Here is a 21,854-nt window from a genome sequence, read left to right as displayed (position 1 = left end):
ATACACATCCCTTAACAGGTCTTAAATTACTGATGACAAAAATGCCAATTTTGCTATTGCTTAAATATGACATCATAATTAATGCAGCATAATTAAATCTAAAATCCTTTAAATGTGAATCTCTTGAGAACGAAAAGAGCTTTTTAAAAATTTTAAAAAGACTTGCTAACCAACTTTTTAAGCTCTATAATACAAGTCCAACATCATTTTATACCTCGGGTTCCCTTTAAGTTATATATAGATTTTTTTATATTTTGGAGGTTAGAATATTAATGGAAGCAGAAGGAGAAATGAAGACAGAATGTGAACAAGCTGAAGGAACAACAACCATACATGTCACACTGCAGCAAGCACTGACTCAAAAAGAATCTGAAGTTCTTTCTCTTATCATTCAAAACGAAGAAACTGAGGTGTTAAGTGCACTATGTGAACACACAGATGGCATAATACCAGGAGAAGTAGCTAGTGAATATATAGCAGAACATATCAAAGGTGATATAGCTGAGCCTCCTAGTGAAGTTGAGAATAAATTAAAAGACAATGCAAACATGGAAGAGGCTACATTGGAATTAAATGCTGCAGATGTTGCTTGGATATCCTTACTAACTAAATTTGAATATGTTAACGAAGGCCGAATCCGTGGTTATGTAGAAGGGGAGAAGGCGTTTCTATGTTTATGGGAAAGCTTTCAGTCCTCAACTATGACATCATTTTCTGTTAGAAGCAGTGACCGCTTTTATAAATTTGCAGATAATTCTGAGGAAGGTGCCGTGTTGGGCCGTATTTTAAAGGGTACACCACGTTGGAGTAGGTTGCCACTGGTACCTTTTGATGGTGTACCATTTGTTACCGTAGATAGAAAGTACTTTGGATGCAGGTCTCTTGTTTGTTTGTTTGTTTTTTCTTTTGTTTTGCTCTTTTTTTTTTCTATTTTTAACTCGACTTGAATTCCAGGTTGGGTGGGATCGAGAGACGTAACAGTAGAAAAGGACAGTGTAAGTCTTCACGAAATGGGCAAACTGTAAAAGTTGGCTGTCCAGCAGAAGCCGAAGTTTTGGAGGTATGTAAAAAGTTAAATATATGCATATTACTAACAATATTTGATTTTTCTATTACCAAAAGCCATCATATGAACAATATTAACTTTATTTTCTGGTCAAAATGCTGATGTACCATACATCTTTGAACATCGTTAACAGCCTTTCATTAAAGTCACAGGGACGGCAATTTGCACAATAGTTTCGCCGCTGCGCATCGTAGCGCATTATAAATTTTATTTTTACGGCATATAAAAGTTTCATAACTGTTAACCTCGCTTCACGACTTCGCCGCAGCGGCGAAACCATTGCAAAGCGCATTGTTGCGCTAAATTATTTTTGTATTAGTTATTTCATTGTTGCGCAGAACATTAAAGGAGCTTAATCACCCTTATCGAAAAAAATTAACATATACATTTTTTATATTTATTTTAAAGTTCAGACATAGTTAAGACTTTCCTGAAAATTTGAGGATATAAAACCTACTAGAAATGGAAATAACAGTACTTCCATATCTTGAATTTATTGCTGTTGTTTTTCAGCCGTCATATTTAACGATATTGTTGATCTCTTATTCTCGTCTAATAAGCATGTCGTCGCAAAATGTTCGTATGAAACCGTAGGTAAACAAACGGCCTTATCTTTAAATTATCTTTAAATGCGCTAAAATCGCCATTATACTAGGCTCCGTTCACGCTGTTCTTTTTGGCTTGTTTTTCTTTGTAAAACATGGCAAAAAGTAGAAAGAAATTTTGGTTCTGTTTAAAAAAATGGCCACGCGTAAAAACATCCGTATCACTTTCTCCACTTAGTTTTAATTTTCTTCTATTCTATTCGCCATTGTTTTTGGAGACTACAGACAAAACAAAACGAAAAGAAGAAATCACAGCATTGCCTCGTGGTTATTAATTATGATAATTAATGCTCATCACGCTCTTTCTTTTTTTATTAGCTTGGCCGGCATTATTTCATATTATAAGCCAAAAAAACCAATGCGGGAGAATGCCCATTGTGATAGCTGAAGATAGTTGAAGCATTATGGAGATAATAAAATTAAGAGCATGAAAGAGGAAATTCTGGAAATTTAGGTATTCTAATTGTCTAGATCTGATACTGTCTCCATAAGGAAACGACTAACTGTTTAAACAAAGGAATATAATCAAAAAGTAAGACAGCTAGCGAGGCAAAGCTATCTTCAGAAACAACAACAAGAAGGGGTCGTTGTTGCAAAGAAGTCTGATATCAGTAAGTTAAAACGTTTAAATAATAAAGAATAACACAAAAATTTCGATTGATTTATCTGATTTATCATGTTCGGAACTTTGTTGATACATTAATAAAAGCATTACGATGGAAACACAGCTACAGATGCTCTCCCTCATTCATTATTTTTGCAACCATGTGATCGATTTTGCCGTGCGTTTATTATCACATGATTCTTGCAATGAAATGTAATGGCGGTTCTGTAGGCGAAGGTAAATTCGGTTGAGTTTGCTATTTCTATGAAACATTTGAACATGTTCTGGTTGTCAGTTTTCAATAAAATTTTCAGGATAATGTTTTCTCATGTATATATATCTTTCTATTTTTACAATAAAATAGGCACCTCAAAAAAAGTTGCCTACAGGGTGATTACGTGCCTTTAAATAAAACTTTTAATAATTATTTGCAGCACTTCACGGCTTCGGCGCAGTGGCAAACTATTGCGCAGCCTAAAGTTGCGCTAAAAGCTAAATAAATATTTTTTGATACTTATTTACAGTGCTTCGCGAATTAGGCGCAGTGGCAAATATATTGCGCAGCGTAACTTTGCGCTAAAAACTAAAAACTTTTTTTGATACTTATTTACAGTGCTTCGCGACTTCGGCACAGCGGCGAAAACATCGCGCAGCGCATCGTTGCGCCTATTACTAAATTAAATATTAAATTAAATATTTTATCTAATATTTTATTAAACCTCAATTTAATTATTTATATAAACAATAACGAAATCCTAAATAGTTAGTTAGTTGACCATTTACCTCGATCCTAAACTTGTCCAAAGATAAAATGTGCTTACATTTTTGACGCTTATATTTTCCATCCATATTAACTTGTTTTTGCCCCAGGAGGACAAATACGAGTTGTGGTCATTTAATACTCCACACGGTCCAATCTACCATCCAGAATGTTTAATCGGGCGTCCTGCAATAAGTACACATAACATTTAAAATCCCCAGTTCCATCGGCTTCTTTGGTGATATGTAGGGTCCTTCCACTACCATGTAGTATGTCATCGGGGGAGCGCCGGAAGCCACAAGCAGGGTATATGGGTCATTAAAAAACTGCCCTATGGTTACATTGGAGTTCCCGCGTCTGCCAAATATGTTGATGATTTGCTCAAGGTGGTCTTTTGGGAGCATGGCATGGCTGTATAATTCATTTGGCTCCCCTTCCACCTTCACGCTGATCTTCTCGATTTTTGGGTTGTAAAACGTTTCGTTAACACCGGCATAGGGTTTCACTTTTTCAGGGTCTAAAAACAGTAGCAGTACGCCCTTGAACGATTTTGATGGTGAGTCGATCTGTAAATTATAGCTTGTGTCGGCCTTAGAGATAGTAAGCACCTTCATTCTGAGTACCCTTTCATAGTGTAGGGCAAGTCTCGATTATCGGGACATCATTGCACTTGCCAGGCCTTCATTAGTAATTTTATCAAATTCAAGTCTAAAATTACTAATCTTATATGTAGCATCAGCTGCCTTGGCTGTTGCGCCCGAGACCCTATTTTTTAAATCGAAGGTTGATAGCCTGTACACGAATCTTAAAAATGGGCTGGGTATGACGCCCAATGCAATGCATTACGATAGGTTCCGAATGGGTGAGAAGAGTGAACTTATTATAAAAAAATTGTGACGGGGAAGAGATCACTACTGGAAGTAGTACTGACGTTGCAGGATGGTAATTTTCCAACTGTAAAACAGCTTCAGAGTAGGCTAGGCACTACACGCATCAAAGCGATAGGCTTTGATGACTATCAGACACTTAACCAAGGTAGTAGGACAGAGACCCAGAATCTTATCCGTGATGTTAATATCCTTATGAATAGGGATGGGGATGATGAGAGGACCCTTTTGATAAGGCCCGAGGTGATGGAGATGGAGGCGTATGACAGGAGGAGGAGATTAATATAAGAGCCCTTAAATCGGAGATTGAAAATTTGCGGGGTAAAATAAGGAAGGTGAAAGAAAAAATAAACAAATATAACAGTAAAATAAGTACGGCAGAGGGTAGGCTGAAAGAACTTAAGAAGCAGAAGGCCGGTGTGCGAAGGCTTCAGGATATTGCTGAGCTTGAGAAGGAGATCGCAAAATTGAAGGAGGATAGAAAGGATGAATGGCTAGGCATGGTTTACTTTTCTCCAAGGCTTTTAACCATTTGAGGGATATTAAGTCTGAGTTGATGAAAATTGCTGGGGATAACATGCCTTTGCTAGAGAAGCTTAGGATCCTTTTTTGGGAGCAGGGTCTTACACTGGCCAGCATCGTCTCTGCTGTAGGTCTACTAATTTCCACCATTGTCCCTGCTGTTACAGGAGTAGGTGGTGCGGCAGCAGGTGCTGCGGAGGGAACCGCGGGGTGGTGAAAAAGGGTTTGTGCAGAAGCAACTCGAGAGGCTTGGAAATTTCCTGAAATATCTAGCAGGTGAAGCAGGTGCGGCATTGCCGGGTATTATAGGTACAGTTGTCTCTTTCCTTCTGAGGGTAGCGTCAACCATCGTTACATATGCAGCCAAACATCTGTATATGGGAGCTGCCGGGCTTGTAGTACTATATGTGAAATAAGCCCTTGTTTTTTTCGTAACCATATATAGGCCAGTATGATGCCTACCCCTATGGTGATTATTGAGGCCTTGGCATCCTCATGTTGATTTTGTGGGGGTTGTTCGGGTATGGGAGACGATGTTGTGGAGACGGGAGGTATGGATGGTATGGCCTGTATGGTATGATCGGGTATAAGGGGTGTGTATGCTTTGGAGGTATAGGGTGCGTGTCATGCTTTGGGATATATATAGGTGTTTTAGCAGTATGACATGGATGTTCCAGTAGCCTAATGCCTGCCCTTTCCAATTCACACTAACAGGGTCATTGAGGTAGGTTGTTGGAACCTTGTTGGCATACTTGGTAAACTCCGGGAATGCAACAGAAATATGGGAGTCTGTACTCACGTACAGATCCTGATGCTCCAGGCTGGTTACACCAAGTGGCCATTCACCCCTGTTACTTTTATACTTTGCCGAATGGTCGTATTGGTATATATTCATTCCTTTTCTTGTTAGAAGACAACTGTTTATTACAGACATCGACAAACCTACCATATTCGAAGACTACCTGGGACAGGACACCCGTATAGCCCTCAAAATGATATCTATTAGGCCTGCATGGTTGAACCTATATAGCAACAACGATATCACTATACGTAAAGTGGGACCCGGCCAGAGGGTGACTCGAATTGAGATTATGAATGGCTTGTACAAAATCGAGGATATCGCTGCAATTATCAACAGCCAAGTGGAAGATAAAATCAAACTGTTTGTTTTGAAAAATGCCTACTGTAGACTCACGGTTGGTGAAGGCTATCACAATACGTAAAGTAGGAGCTGACCAGAGGATGACTCGAATTGAGATTATGAATGGCTTGTACAAAATCGAGGATATCGCGGCAATTATCAACAGCCAGGCGGAAGATAAAATCAAACTGGTTGTTTTGAAAAACTTTTTGTCCACAATTAGATGAAGACGACTGGATGGCAAAAAGTCTAAAATTCTGGCCTTGCTTCCCACTAAAGAATTGAACATATGGGGAGACATGCTGGCATGGACCTTTGATACCCCTGTATACCTTCCCTTAAAGGGGTCTACTGACGGTCTTGAGTTTATGCTGACAGATGTGTACCATCATGAGAAGAACGTCACGTTTTTGACATCACGATGCATTTGCTGATAGAATAAAGATGGATATCAGCAAACTTTATCCGAGTTTACCGAGTGCACCTGCACAGATCTCTGATCAGGATGAGGGTCAAATTTTCAGGTTAAAAAAATAGAGGAGATAGAACAATATCTCTGGGATGAAATAAAGGAGAGGAATAGATTGGCGAAAAAATTTAAAATGCACAATACATGGGTACGCTTCTGCGACCATGGATTGCTTGGCGTATCCGTGATTACCTCGGGGCTTGGGATTGGGGCTATGGCCTCCGGTTTGGGGGTACCCTTGGCTTCTGCTATGAGGGGACTCGCGATTGCCGCCGGAATAGGGCAGGCCGGTCTTCGGAATGCTTCAAAACGTCTACGTGTAAAGTACAAAAAACATGAGGGGATCAGACTAATTGCGGAAAGCAAATTGAACAGTATTGTTGACCTGATAAGCAAAGCAATGGAAAACGGCGTTATCAGTGACCATGAGTATAGCCTAATTAGCCGTGAAAAAGAAAGGTACATGTTGTTGAAGGAGCAAATGCGGCAGCGCTTTAACAGGATCGTAAATGCCATCAATGAACAGGAGAGAGCCCAGCTAGTTGCCAAGGGCAGAGAGGAAGGGAAGGACGAAATTTTAAAAAACTACAATCTGTACAATATGCAAGCACTATGTAGAGTCCCCATCTGAATATAGGCCTTAATTTGTTTATATTTTATAGGCCATAATTTGTTTATATTTTATAGGCCATACAGGGCCTATAAGATATATGGTTTTTAATCCTCACTTAACAGCCATCCTTTCCTAAAGTCCTTACACCGACATTCGTGATGTGTGTCTGGGGGTAGTGGTTTTTACCTTGTACGTATACAGACGAAAAGGCTAGAATAGCGCTGACTTGGCAGGGTTCATCATACGGTACCGGCATACCATGGAATTTGGTGGTAATTGTGTCCTTATAATATTGGATTTTGGCATTCACATAACGGTCCTTTTTCACGGGTTCCGTTGTTAATTGCTCAGATATGAACTCTTCGACTTTTGACCATATTTTACGATATTTTGCAACCCAGTCCGGTTATTCCTCGAAATCTAGGCTCATTGCCGGTGATGCATTAGCATTATATTTAGTCACCCCATTCGGGGACCATATTTTAGGTGTCTTTACCCTCAAGGCAACCACGAGATCTTGTAGATCTTGTATATGGTACCCTACCACATATCGTTTGTCCTTACCTCCATTGGCAGGCATGGCATCCGATACCGTTAGGTATTCTATATTAATATCTTCGATGTTTGTAAAGGTAGCAGCAAAATTGTAGAATATATTGGATTTAACAAATTCGTTTTCAAATTTCAGCATCTTGTTTATTGTATATTTCGAATGACTGCAGAGAATTACATGCCATCGTACATTAGCAAACACCCCCATTATATGTGATATATTCGTGATAGCAGTACCAGCATAACATTTTACCGCGTACCACGGACCTCCGACCACAGGTGCATTTGTCATATGCATCGAGTACCCTTTTACATTCGTCACAATACTCATTCATTTATTAGGATGTCAATGCGGGCCTTGAAATCCTTAATCCTCCGTTCATTAGACCCCTTCTTCTCCTCTTGTACACGTTCCAGGGTTACAAGTGGTAGGGATAGACCGATGGCGGTAAGGAAGGTCATGAAAATCATACTTTTTAAACTATATTGACAGTTGATACACATTTTAGTATGTTACACACATTCGAGTACCTCTAGATCCTTTTCAACAGTTTTGTTGCACATGTCCTGGGTCTTGAACCTATCCGATATATATCTGAGCATGCGTGGATTCTTTTCAACAGCCTTGTCCCACATATTTTGAACCGATCGGGGACATGCATGAGCAGCCATATATTCTTTTCAACAACTTTGCTACACATGTCTCGTGTCTTGAGTCGGTCGGGGACATGCCTTATCAGCAATGGCTCCTTTTCAACAACCTTATTACACATGTCTTGTGTCTTGAAACTCATCTTTATTAGTAGTATTTATCTTGTAACATTTGCTGTAAGATAACGTTTCAGGCCAACCCCACAACTTTTCAAGATCTGCCTTTCATCCTCCGAAAAGCACCAATCGATTACCCTATCTGGATTACCCTATCTGGATTACCCTATCCAGGCTACCAGAGCTAGCTCCTCTTTAATCCTAGCCTTTTCGGCTTTCCTCTAGAGGTATGCGGAAAGTAGTTTGGGCCTAATATTTATGATCATGTTATTAATTATGTCCCGGGTCACAAACGAGTCCGGCGTATACTCAACAGGTGGGTATTTGTCATAACAGCCCATTTGCACATGTATTGTGTCTTGAGCCGATCCGGCACATATTTGAGCATACAGGGCTCCTTTGCAACAACCTTATTACACATCTCCCGTATTTTGAACCGGTCGGGATATAGGGGAGAAAAAGTGGCTCCTCCTCAATGGCTTCGTTGCACATGTCTTGCGTCTTGAAATGGTCGTATATATACTCGAACATAATGGGATTGTGTTCGTTTTGTTTTGTCAGAAGATTTCATTCTGCTCGACCTAGCGTGTCTTTACTGCGCATGCGTTGATTTTTTGATGAATATTAGTATCATTAGGGAATAACCCTTTTTACTCATTTGCCGTATACTTTGATGTGCGTTGATTTTTAGGGAATTGCGCTAGAATCTTGATGACGTCACGACATTGAATAATAGGTCCTTGAATGATGTGGATCACTATGGGATGGGATGGTGCGATGACTTTTATAGGGGATTGTTGTGACTTGCTGGGGGTTCCTGTGGGTTGCCGTGACGTCACTGCTGTACGCGCACGCGACTGCGCTAGAACATACATTTCCCTATCTCTAATGGCTTCATTAATTTGATATAAGATATTGACGTTAAAGTAGTGTTATTGACGTCGCGCCGTAACGTCAGAAATTTTAACATTTGAGACATAACTTTTCGGCTACATCAAAGGAAAATGACGATATCCAATTTGCCTGTTACAAACAGACAGACACAGTCTCTGTATTATTATAAGAGATTGACGTTAAAATAGTAGTATTGACGTCGCGCCGTAACGTCAGATAAATGATGTTAAATAACAATTGAGACATACTTTTTTCGGCAACATCAAAGCAAAATGAAGAAATCCACTTTGCCTGTTACAGACACAAACACACAGACACACTCTCCGTATTATTATAGAGATTATATATTTTCAGGCCATAGTCATGCTAAGAACATATTGAGAATAATGAGGATAGCATTTGTCAAAAAAGTTAAGAACATAGGCCGAAACTAAAACACACTGTTCTTATAAAAACGGCGTGTATATCCTAGAGAAGAATTTACATAAACTGTAAAAAGTGATTTTTCCGTTGTTACTGTTTTTAACACTACAAACTGTGTAATTCAGGGTTGTTGTCGTTATAAAAAACCTAAACCTAAAACCTAAACTTAAATCAATGTTTACATCTGTTACTTTACGACCGTTTGAAATATATTCGATTCTTAAATTCGAAAACACTGCATTGTTATCTTCTTTGATTTTATGCGTGATTTTCTTGATTATAAGTTTGGGTCTGTTCTTTTAATATTTTGGATTGAAATATTTCGGTAGATATACAATATACCAAATGATTCAAGTTTTTATATTTCTCTTTTATGTGTTTTTAACTATTAATTTCTTATTTTTTGAGTATAACTTTGGACTGAATAGGTGATATTGTATGACTTAACGATAAATGTTGGATTTTTTTTTAATGTTTGGTATCCCTTTTTTCCCTGGTGTACTTCTATATTTTTAGACGTTTTGTTTCAGCGGTTCTAAACATAGAATAATGCAGATTGTGAGCAACCTCGATCCCAGGGCTTTTTCTCTTTTTGCCAACCCGTTATAAAGAGAGAGAGAGCCCGGGGCCGAGGATGAAATGTGCGGTTTAAAAATTCAAATTACTGTGTTGTATGTTTTTGTTTGGTATCCCTTATCGGCTTAATGAGAGATTCAATGGATTCTTTCACGGGAATTCAGATAACTGTTAATTTCTTATATTTTGTGTAAAACTTTGAAAGGGTTGCTGTATGCAATAGACTGAATATCTGATTTTGGTATGACGTATTACAAACTGTACAGTGTGGAAATTGTGTAATAACTTTTTTGTATAACTTGGCAAAATATGATGGATTTTTTAAATGTCTGATATACTTTTTTCCCTGGTGTACTTCCGGCATGGCAAAGCAAATATAAATTTTAGCAGATTTCGCTTTTTAGGTAACGGTTGTTAGACGCCTTTGATTTTGTTGGACATTTTGCATTTTTTTTGTTGTTGTTGTACGTGCTTATATTTTCAACGTTTTCGTTTCAACGGGTATAAATATAAAGTAAGCAGACTGTGAGCAACCTCGATCCCAGGGCTTTTTCTCTCTCTTCAGTCCCGTTATAAAAAGAGACAAAGAGCCGAGGTTGGGTTGTAAGTTTTAAAAATTCAAATAACCATATGCTGTATGTTTTTGTTTGGTATCTCTTACATCGGTTTAATGAGAGATTCAATGGATTCTCCCATGGGTATTCAGCTAGTATAACTTAAAATTCTTTTTGACGTCAATAAAGTCATTGCATTATGGAAGTCCCTAACTTGCGTGTTGAAATCCTAACGACATTCTGAAGTAAACAACTTACGTATTCAGTCGCTGTCCATTTTTATAATTCGTTAGTCATTATGTCAAAGACAGTTATAAAAGAAATTTCACAAGAGATGTGCAACAGAGTTCTTACAAAGTGCTGGAATGTTAAATTAGATCCAAAGACTGCTTTTCCGATGGAGATAACATCTTGGATAATTAAAGAACAGACCAAGTTAGGTGTTTCGTTTTCTTATTTGGCCTACCCGATTCTGACAAGTAGTGCATATTGCCTTGGCGTAAGTAAAGTTCAAGTTACCGATACGTATAAGGAACCTATCATTCTTTATTCATTAATCTCTGGTAGAAGTGGTACCAATAAATCGAGTTGCGTGTCACTCCTGAGAAATATTATACTTGCCAACCTTTACAAATGTCCAAGAAAATCAGCAGCACATCTTCAATAGCGGAACTATTGAAGGACTAATGACCACACTGCAAGAAAATAACGGAGCAGTATTATGTGCTGTTGACGAGTTCAGTTCATTTCTAGATGCTATTGACAAAAATTCAAATGGAAACGTTGAACGCTCAAGATATCTATATTTTTGGTCAGATTCATCATGGTCAAAAAGTTAACCGAGTTAACCGATCCACGTTTTCAGTTTTTCGGTTTTAATCAGAATTATTATCTATTGCATATGATTATTAATAGCAACCATTTTGATGGTTTTTTGCTAAGGTTTTTAGTAGCCACACCTCAGGAGGAATACATTACGCTAAAAGAAAAAGTCGACGCTGCCAAAACTGAAATGAAATAATCAATATTCAATCAGTATTTGGCAAAATATTCTCCACTTTTTATGTCAATGGCTATGATAAAGTCGAAAAGTGTTGGTAATGTCGTTGCTGGTATTCAATGTGCATTGAGAGTAACAATAGAATCTAAACATGCTGAGATTGATAAAGTTGATTTGGTGATCAATAAAAAGGATATAGAGAGAGCTCTTGTGCTGGCTAACTATTCACTGGAATGTTTATTTTCATTAATCGACGCAACCAAACAAAATTCATCCTCAGGTAGAAAAAGATACCTAGAAATGCCAAACCCATCAACAATAGATGAGGAGTTTTTAATTCTACATAAATGAAAGATTCAAAAGATTTTCAAGCAGGGAACTGATGAAATCCCGTTATCTAAAATAACAAGGAACCACATGTGTCCACGAATCAGTGCAAAAACCAATGCTGACGATGTAAGGAAGTTTCTAAAAGGACTTGAACTTCATGGACTAGAGAGTTGAAATGTGATAAGGATAATAAACAAGTATTTAAGCTGACAGATAAAGAAAATGTAAATGTCCCAAAGTTTGTTAAATTAATTAAACAGCTTGATTTGTAAAAGACGTATAATATATTTTCCCTTTTTTCATAATTTATTTGCTGCGATATTTATGTTTGTTAATTATATAATTTGAATATTTTAAGGGGCTTCTAATTACGTTTGCACATACAAAGTAAATTAAGACCGCTGCCGTGATAAAAATCTATATTTATATCAAATTCATTAAGTCTATTTTTCGTTCTTTAATGCAGCATAAAATGTAACTTTTTTGTTCTTTAATAATTTATTCTGGAATAAAATTATAATGTAGACATTTACATGCTTGAAATTTATTTAATTTATTTTTTTGTTCTGTAATATTTTTCGTTCTTTAATATAATATAAATTATTTCATTTTTTGTTCTTTATTAATTAAAAGACGTATAATAAATTTTCCGTTCCCTTTTGTCAGTTTGAAATGTCAAAGGACTGTGACTTCGAAACATTGCGCAGCGCAATACTTTTCGCCACTGCGCCGAAGTCGCGAAGGCCATTTTCAGAGGTATATATTATCTACAAAATGTCACTGCATGGCTTTACCGCGAACGGTCGTTTACTCTTAACTGACGCCGTTTTCTCGTATTTTTGAAGTCTTTTTTGTGATTATATTGCTGTGTATTGCTGTGTTCGAGAAAAGAGCAGAATAGTTTATAACTACAAGATGAAGAAACTTGCAGTGATTATGGTGGTACTTTTTCTCACAGAGATTGGTGGGTTATCAACTCAAAATGCTGAGAATTGTGTGAAACCTAACAATCATCAACGCTCCGACAAGCTTCGTAGATCATCACCGGTTCTTCTTTACAAAAACCACGTAGCAACCTTCACTGTTACACTTTCGGGAGATATTGAAACCAACCCAGGACCGGAAAATTGTCACTTATGTACCAAGAACATTCGTAAAAACGCTCCCAGTGTTACTTGCAAAGTGTGCAAAGACTCAGTCCATCAGTCCTGCTTGCGGAAAAACAATCATCACCTCAATGCGCAAGATACTTTTGATTGGTCATGCTGCCATTGTCTCTGTTCTCAGTTACCTTTCCATAACACCAGACTATTAAACAACGATATCATTGATTCAGTTATTCTTGAAGAAGCCCCGTTCGATCAGCATTTAGCTTTGTTGAACAATAACAGACACAGAACTACCATTTGTCACCTGAACACCCAATCAATCACCTCATCTTTCGCGGAGACAATGCTTCATACATATCAGTTTGATATCAAAACGATGTCTGAGACTTGGCTTAAAGACAACACCCATTTGCTGAAACACGTCACCATACCTGGGTATAACTTTGAATATAATAACAGAGCAATTAAGCGTGGTGGTGGTGTCGGTTTATACATCTGTGACCAGTTCAAATACAAGGTACGTAAAGACATCATGAAGAAAGACGAAACTATTGAACATCTCTGGATTGAAGTGAAAGGGAAAAACGCTTCTTACCTTCTAGCTGCTTTCTATCAGCCGAGTTCCATCAATGGCGAAAAGATCGACTGGCTGCAGAAATTTGATTCTATTGTATCGTTCGTACCAATTACCTGGACTGGTCCGAGTATCATCACCGGAGATTTCAATATTGACTTTAACAAAAAAGACACATCAGCATACGTAAATGACCAACAAATCCTCAATAGCCTGGGTTTTAAACAACATCTCATGAGTCATTGATCATATTATTACGAACTCACACAAGATCACTCATCATGATGTGTTACCCTGTGACGAGATTAGTGACCATGATGCTCCTTATATAATATGCAACATCACAAAACCAAAATTTGAGCCACGATACAAGTGCATGCGTGCAGAAAAAAAAACATAGACATCAACCAATTTGTTGAGGATGTTCTAATCTTCTGTTCAACTTGGCATACGCCTTCAATGATCCAGAAGACCAAGTCGACACTTTTAACAAACTGTTTCTATCCTGTCTAAACGAACACGCTCCACTGGTCAGACAAAAGATCACTTGTCCTCCAGCACCATGGTTGAAAGACCCTGAAATTACTGCAAAGAAAGCTGAAAAAGATCGTCTTCGTAAGATTGCACAACGCACTAGAGATCCTTCCGACCTTGCGCAGCTAAGAAAAATCAGAAATGAACTAAAAATACTGATGAAAACTGCAAAGAAAAACTTCTACCGTACTGCGTTATCGTCAAAACGTTCCAAAGAGATTTGGAACACCATTCACCGTATTCTAAATCCAAATCCAAAACGTATTGATGCTGATCCAGGAAAATTAAATACACACTTTAACAAGACTGCCGAACGCCTCCTTAATTCAGTTCCAAAACCAGAACAACTGCTGAAAGAAAGAATTCAGAATCTTCCAGACACAGATGATGCCTTTTGCTTCCGACGCGTAACGCGAAACAAGGGAGATGATTCTTAATTTGCGCAACGACTGTTCAACAGGTCCAGATCAAGGTAGACTATCCCAACGAACCTAGTGATTACCGTCCAATTTCTATCCTTGCTGCATTGTCCAAAGTATTTGAAAAATTAATGATGAAGCAGGTATCAGAGCACCTCGAAAGAGAAAATCTCCTTTCCATTCACCAGTCTGGCTTTCGTAAAGGACACTGTACAATAACCTCATGCACAAAGCTGAAAAATGACATCGTGACAGCGATGCACAGAGGTGAAATAACCTTAGCTGTGATGGCAGATTTCTCTAAAGCATTCGATACTGTAGTCTATGAATCGCTGATAACTAAACTCCATCAGCTAAAATTCTCAAAGGCATCCATGTACCTCTTAGCAAACTACCTTTCGAGTCGACGCCAATTCACCCAAGTCAATGATAACGTGTCACAAGAACTTACTGTAACGAACGGTGTTCCTCAAGGTAGCATGTTGGGTACGATACTTTTCAACATCTACGTATCAGATATGAGCAGGGAAACAGATGCGGAGTTTATCCAGTACGCTGACGACACAAGCATATACCGTTCCTGCAAACCAAAAATGTTTGATCAAGGTATCACGAAAATGAATGCAGATGTATCAAAAGTGCAGTCATGGTCGAAAAACAGTAGCCTTCAGTAATCTTCAATGCGAAAAAGACTAATTCCATTCTTTTTTCCACAAAGCAAATGGCGAAACATCACGAGTTTAAATATGAAACAGACGGAAGTAAGATCAAACAGACCTCCGAATTCAAGCTGCTTGGTGTAACGTTCAGAGAAGACTTGAAATGGAACAGCCATAGCAATAAAACCACATCTTCATCATTTGGCACACTAAAAACACTAGCTCACATGAAAAGGTTTTTATCCTTCAAACTTCGTAAGCAACTCGCTGAAACACTGGTGTTAAGCAAACTGGATTATGGTAATGCAATCTATTACGGAGCACCAACATACTTGATGAACCAGCTGCAGAGAGTACAAAATGCAGCTGCAAGTTTTGTACGCTCACGTTATTCCAAGATCAATGACGTTGTTGGACTCAAGTGGCTTCCAATGCAAGAACGAGCCGAGTTCAGCATTTCCAAACTTGCTTGGAAATCTATTAACAGTGACGATTGGCCGAAGTTCCTGCCAATGCAACAAATGAAAGAACCAGTGCAACGAATGAATGAACCAGTGCAACAAATGAAAGAACCAGTGCGACCATCACGTCGCCAACAAAACGACGGTATAAGGATTGCATGCATGGTCAACGTTGCCAATACTTTTGAGTAGGAAGCATCAAAAATATTTAACAATCTGCCTGGCAACTGTAGAAATGCAAAAGTTTACTTGGACTTTTGCAAAAACACTAAAAGTTATCTGCTAGATAAATCATTAGCTCGGAGCCTAGCCTAATTATACTTTGTACCTTATTGCCTTCTTGTTTGTGTACCTTATTTTTTGTTTTAGCCTTTTTGTCTTCTACCTATTATTTGCCAATCAATTTTATTTTATCCTCGCTACTGCTTCCACTATTCTTCATTGAGCACCATAGGCAGGCTCTCTACAGTATGCATTAAAACCGAGTCCAACTTTGCCTCTGTTTATAACTGTTTTAGTACTTACCGGGTTTTAATGCAAACTGTAAAAAACAGGAATTTAAGTTTAAATATGTTAGTGATTTAAATGACTATGTTTTATAAGATCTGCACAATCAATAAGATTTTCGACTACCTACGTTATCAGAATCTCTCTTTTTTCCAAGTCACTATTTTCTCTATATTTTATCATTCCTAATCCGCCAGTTTTGTTTTTGTTTCGCATGTTCAACAACTCGTTATAGAACATATAGCTAGTATGTTTCACATAATTATCCATCTTACTACTACTTGATCTCTTCTATAATTCTCTTTCTAATACTTTTGTGAAACATACTATTTTATGAACTGGCTTTCGATTTTTTTTTGTTTTTGTTTGTTTTTTATTTATATATTAACCTTTATGCACATACGAATATCATATGTTATTTCAGGAGAAGAGCCATTTTGTACAATTATGGAGCTGAAATGTATTATTATTATTATTCAGCAACGCATTACCTTTCGCCGCTGCGCCGAAGTCGCGAAGGCCATTTTTAGAGGTATATATTATGTGCGAAATGTCAAAGGACTATAACTGCGAAACATTGCGAAGCGCATTACCTTTCGCCGCTGCACCGAAGTTGCGAAGGCCATTTTCAGAGGTATATATTACCTACGAAATGTCAAATATACAATCGCGAAACACTTTGTATAGGCGCGCTGCGGCGAAACATTTGTGCAAATCGCCGCCCTACTCTAAAGTCACTATTTTTTCGCTAGGAGAAGTTAAACTCATTCTTCTTATTTTTGACCATAATGTTTCCCTTAATCTTAATGACATTGAAACATTTTGATTTCAGTAATAGGACTGTTATATTGATGACAGCTAGTGATTAGGATACCTTAAGGGAATTATTTTTCGCTAAGTAAGCACCTGCTAATATTTCAAGAGAATTAAATTTCGCAAATTTCGAGAAAAAAAGAATTTGATCACATTTTAATCACATTTTATACCGTAATTCAAGGTCTTTTATGTAGGAGAGTTAAAAGAAGAGTGTCAAAGTTGAAATTCACATTTATAATATATGTGGTTCTGAGTTAATCAGAAGAAAAAAATTAGACCAAATTGTTTATTAAAAGAAAAAATCTAAATTTCGTAGAAATTAATTTTCGCAAAGACAATAGATGGTGAAAATAACACAACGTGGCTTTCGTAATATATGCTCACTCAAAAACTAACAAGTTATCATACCCTACCTTATTCGTATTAATTTCTGTATTTTCACGCATACTAGTAACTCAGTGGTGTATAAACGTATTCTAGCTATTTGTAAATTCCTTTACAAATAGCTAGGAAAAAGTTGTAAAATTCTGTAAAATTAAGATGCTTTTTGTAAAGTGTAGCTAGAATTATATTTTACGCGTATTGCGCATAAACATTTTTGCGCGAATGCGTGAAAATTAGCACGAAAAGTCTTATTAAGAGCAATGTAAAATTTGTTATAAACGTCAACTGTTAAACGGCTAAAAAAATTATGCAATGCATAATAAATATAAAGCTATATTAATGTTAAACAAAAATGCAGCATTTTTGTTTATCATTAATATAGCTTGATCAAGAAAAAAACGTGGTGTTCTGAGATATAGCTACTCTTATTTTTACTTTAAGGTGTGGCGTGTTCCTGAATTAGTGTTGTCTGATCAAATACAGTCTAAACGTGAAAAGCGTCGAGTAAAACAAAAGTTACTTGCCAAGGTACGCGAGTACATTGCAGACGGAAAATTCACTCGTCGATATTACGTCACATTTCCGTTAATTAGTAAACATTTGAACCATCCGGTGTTGGATCCGGAGGCCGGCCAATTAAAAATACTCCATCCAAAGATCATTGAGAAAATATACGACCTCGTTAACGGAGGCATTTACGAGAAAAGGGTTATCAAATATATGCTGGAGAGTTTTGTGGAGGAGTTTCAGAAAGATCTCGGTATTGAAATACAGAGCACTGACAGAGCATTCCACCCAACTGACCGTGATATTAATAACCATGTAAGAAACGCACGAAAAGCGCTTAATAATGTCAGTTTGGCGATAACTGACACTGCTGTCGAGAATGCTGGGGACACGACTGTACCCGACGTTGTTAGTGACGAGACGTTAACTTATAGCACTAAAGTTGTTGCCACTAGTTTTCCTGAAATTATCACTAGTGATGTGACGTACGACATTAATACAACAGAACCGGAACATATATACGAAAGTGTCACTGTGGCGACCAGTGATTACGCCAGGGATAATATAACCGATACCACTGTCGACACTCCTTGTTACGAAAATGCCACTAATGAATCGGAGAATTATTTAACGACATCAGAAGTAAATGCTGTTTCTATAGACGATATTGTACAAAACAGTGTAATAGAATACTATCAAAAAAGCAATACAACCACCGAGGTGGAGTGCGCCATGCGTGATTTGTTGCATCCGTGTAAACGAAAATCGATAAAAAGAGAACGGAAACTGTCGACAAGATCTTCGAAATTAATTCGAAAACAGCGCGATTTGAAGATATTATTGCGGGAGGAAATTCAAAAAAGTTTTGCGGTTATAAACATTTCCTTACAGGAAGAAACCAATGAAATCAAGTTAAACACTATACTGAAAAAAGTAAAAACTCTCCAACGAATGGTAGAAGGCCGCACTGTTTACAAAAGAAGTAAGAGAAGACAGGGTGTTCAATCTATGGTCAATTTTCCTCCAGTCGAAGAGTCTTAGAATTTTTTAAAACTTGAGTTAAGGATCGGTTATATATGACGTTAGACAACTTAATCGTAAAAAAATGTTGTTTCGATTAACGTTACACATAAAAGAATGTAGAATATTAGCGTTTGTGACTACAACTCTGATACTTACAAGGTATATTCCTGATAACTCAAACCTGCAAAGAGTTACCGAGACATTCATACTTTAATTTTACCAACAAAAATTGAAAAAAATAGTTTAACTTACACTCCAACAAAAATACAATTGATCTTGTTAATAGCTAAACAGGAGAAAGAATGTTTCTAAAGAAAGGTAGTTTAAAAGTTTGGTCAACATTTTCCTATTGTGTTTAAGTTATCAGGGGTGTTTTAGCTTAGAACACCACTAAAATTATTTAATTTAGAAAATGTTCGAGTTCTTAGGGATTACTTATAAGAAAGTATTAATAAAGTTCGAGTTACTGATGGAAGTTCGAGTTATCGGGGGTTTGAGTGGTTTGTCATATGTAAAAGACAAACCATGATGTAGTTGGCATTTAAACTATTAATACAAAAAGCAGTGAAAGCCTTTTGGTTTTGAATTTTTATGAAATTTTGAAAATTCGTTTCAAGACCTTGTTAAGTGTTTGCATTATCGAAAAATCTGTCGGCCTTTACAGATCAGAAAGAAGAAAAGAATTTAACGATACCTTGCCCAACCTAAGAACCTAACGTTACTTGAAGACTGGCCACTAAGTTGCTTTGACTTCCTGAAAGCAAACACAATATGAGGCGACCACCAGCTTATTTACCTCTTCTGAGATTCGGCATGATTTTAAAAATTAAAATGGCGGACAACTAAGCAGAAGCATAACCCTTTTTGGGTTTAATACTATATTCATAAACATGAAAGCATTATATATTTTCATATTCCTTCTCTTTGAAACCACGATGTCGGACAAATCACAAGAAGGTATGTTTATTATTTTAGCTGTGGAAAGGGCGGGGTAATTTTACTGCTAGCAGGAATTTTTTTTTTTTTTTTTTGTATAGGGAATATTCACCTGCTTTTGCGTTTTTTGTCTTCTTCGTCATTGCGTTGTACAAAATTGTGTACGCTGTGTCCAGTTACAATCGTAAAACGACGAAGATTTTCGTATTCGTTTATAAAGTCTAATTTCTAGCGCTACAATTTCGAACAGGTTTATTAGGAATGTTGCTACTTTGATATTCCAGCTCAGACCGTTGTACCAGACTACATGAAAGATGTGGATGGTTTAGGCGACTTGATTGACAAACGAGGAGAAGAGATTGACAGGTTGGGTGCGTTGCTTGACAATAGCACAAATCGTATGGAGGATGACATAGAAGCACGTGGTAAAGAAATCGACAGTCCGTCAGCAAATCGCTTGATTGAGCTTAAAGGAGAGAAGATTGATCAAGTTAGTGGCCTAATGGATAGAGAAGTGGAAAGCCGAGGTAACTTCTTTTGTACATATTTCGCCCTTATGCGCTCGTTTGACCATGAAGTGTAAAAGGCGGTTGACGTCACATTTAACCATTTTAATAATGATTAATACGCTTAGTCTCCTTGATACTAGAAACGGCAGCGTTTTTAGAATTTTGATTGGCTGTGAAAAAGTTGTTTAAAAGTTGTTTAAAAGTTCACCCGTCTAAACTTCCAAGCTTCAATACTTTAAGGGAAAAGACTTTCGCTGGAAGAAAGTTTCGCGGTTCGGAAGAACCGCGAAAATTTCGCATTTCGCGGACGAACAGTTTGGAATTTTTTTACGGGAAAAAACTTTTGCGGACCGATAATAAAGTATTAAAATACAATATAAAACCAAGGATACAAATGTTGTAATTATTTTATCACACACAAAAAAAATACTATATAATATTCTTAAGCTACGGGGACACGGCAACAATTTTCATGCGATTGCAACAAAAATAATTTGTTGCAATCGCATCGCAAACTTCCGTGTCGCATGAGTTCCAGCAAATAAAACAGAATTTATGAAAATGAAACCAAAACATGTGTGACAGTGATTAATGATGGCCGTCGCAGTTGATCGAAGTATAATAATCGCTTCTATTGCACTTCTTCTTGATGAAGAAGAAACAAAGAAAAAACAATCCAAACGATCTATTTGGACAAGGCCATGGTTACAACGTAGGAAGGTCAATGGAGCCTTTCACACCTTGTTCAAAGAATTAAAGGAAGAAGATCTAAAAGGATTCAAAGGATATTTAAATCAGAAAAGCTTAAAACCATCGCAATTGCTGCCATTTTTTTTTATTTTAAGCAATCAAATTCGTTTAAAAACTCAAGACAAATCAAAACAAAAATGTAGAGTGAAATATATTCTATAACGCAACTGATGACATTTGTCGGCCAACATCGTGGCCGATTAGTGTCACAATTTTTTTTGGTACCGTCAAATTTGATTTCAAAGAAAAAACAAAATTTGAAATGATTTTAATTTTAAAACTTGAAACGCAACTGATGATACTTCTCGGCCAACATCTTGGCCGATGAGTGTCACAATTTTTTTCGGTACCGTCAAATTTTTCACAATCACAATTTTTTTTCATGTTACCATTTCCAGCTGTCCTCGTGGTTTCGGTTTTTCACACCAGCTGACCTCGTGGTATAAATAAGAATAAATAAACACTGGGTACGGGGGGCAGTAGTAATTTTTTATTGTGTTGTTTTTACTGAAAATAGTAAGCATATTCTATATATTGACCCCCTTTTTTCTTCCTTCATGAAATAAAATAACGTCAAGTTAGCTAGCTAACTGTACATTCTGCCTATACTATGGATATTTTTATATGCGAGTATAATAATAAACGATAAGAAGTGACGATGTCCTGGAAAAACGATATATGCTTGAAGGATTATCTGGAAAAATATGTGAGACAAAACTATAAAAGAGCTGAAATATTAGACTTTGATGCGGGACGAGGTTGGAATTTAAAAGTCGTGACGTTAAGGCAATAAGCTAAAAAATCGGTCGAAGAAGAAGTAGGAAAAGAAAAAGACCGCTTGTTTTAATTGATCTCGGATGTAATCAAAAATCTTAATAATTCAAACTCGTCAGAGAAGACGA

General features: G+C 37.2%; 2 protein-coding genes across 2 annotated transcripts in view; both read left to right on the top strand.

Annotated features, from left to right (window-relative positions):
• The first annotated feature begins 114 nt into the window (after window positions 1–114).
• Window positions 115–19,327, top strand: LOC130641576 (uncharacterized). Its single transcript, XM_057448443.1, has 3 exons — window positions 115–877; window positions 955–1,060; window positions 17,669–19,327. Exons 1-3 carry the CDS (start codon window positions 273–275, stop codon window positions 18,773–18,775), a joined length of 1,818 nt encoding a protein of 605 aa, XP_057304426.1. The 5' UTR covers window positions 115–272; the 3' UTR covers window positions 18,776–19,327.
• A 153-nt stretch (window positions 19,328–19,480) lies between these two features.
• Window positions 19,481–21,854, top strand: part of LOC130641574 (sarcoplasmic reticulum histidine-rich calcium-binding protein-like) — a 58,852-nt gene continuing 56,478 nt past the window's right edge. Inside the window, exons 1-2 of the mRNA XM_057448441.1 lie at window positions 19,481–19,714; window positions 19,978–20,220. Coding sequence (XP_057304424.1) covers window positions 19,648–19,714; window positions 19,978–20,220 — 310 coding nt within the window. The 5' untranslated portion in view covers window positions 19,481–19,647. The remainder of the gene's footprint in view (window positions 19,715–19,977; window positions 20,221–21,854) is intronic.

Source organism: Hydractinia symbiolongicarpus, chromosome 4, assembly GCF_029227915.1.
Source record: "Hydractinia symbiolongicarpus strain clone_291-10 chromosome 4, HSymV2.1, whole genome shotgun sequence".
Taxonomy (NCBI): Eukaryota; Metazoa; Cnidaria; class Hydrozoa; order Anthoathecata; family Hydractiniidae; genus Hydractinia; species Hydractinia symbiolongicarpus.
The sequence above is the reverse complement of the archived record's forward strand: the minus strand, read 5'-3'. Positions and strand labels throughout refer to the sequence as shown.

Bases quoted from the DNA above. Each gene is read 5' to 3' on its own strand.
- LOC130641576 (XM_057448443.1), top strand. From the start codon at position 273: ATGGAAGCAGAAGGAGAAATGAAGACAGAATGTGAACAAGCTGAAGGA. The intron at 878-954 runs GTCTCTTGTTTG...CTTGAATTCCAG, and splicing joins AGAAAGTACTTTGGATGCAG to GTTGGGTGGGATCGAGAGAC. The intron at 1,061-17,668 runs GTATGTAAAAAG...TTTTACTTTAAG, and splicing joins CAGAAGCCGAAGTTTTGGAG to GTGTGGCGTGTTCCTGAATT.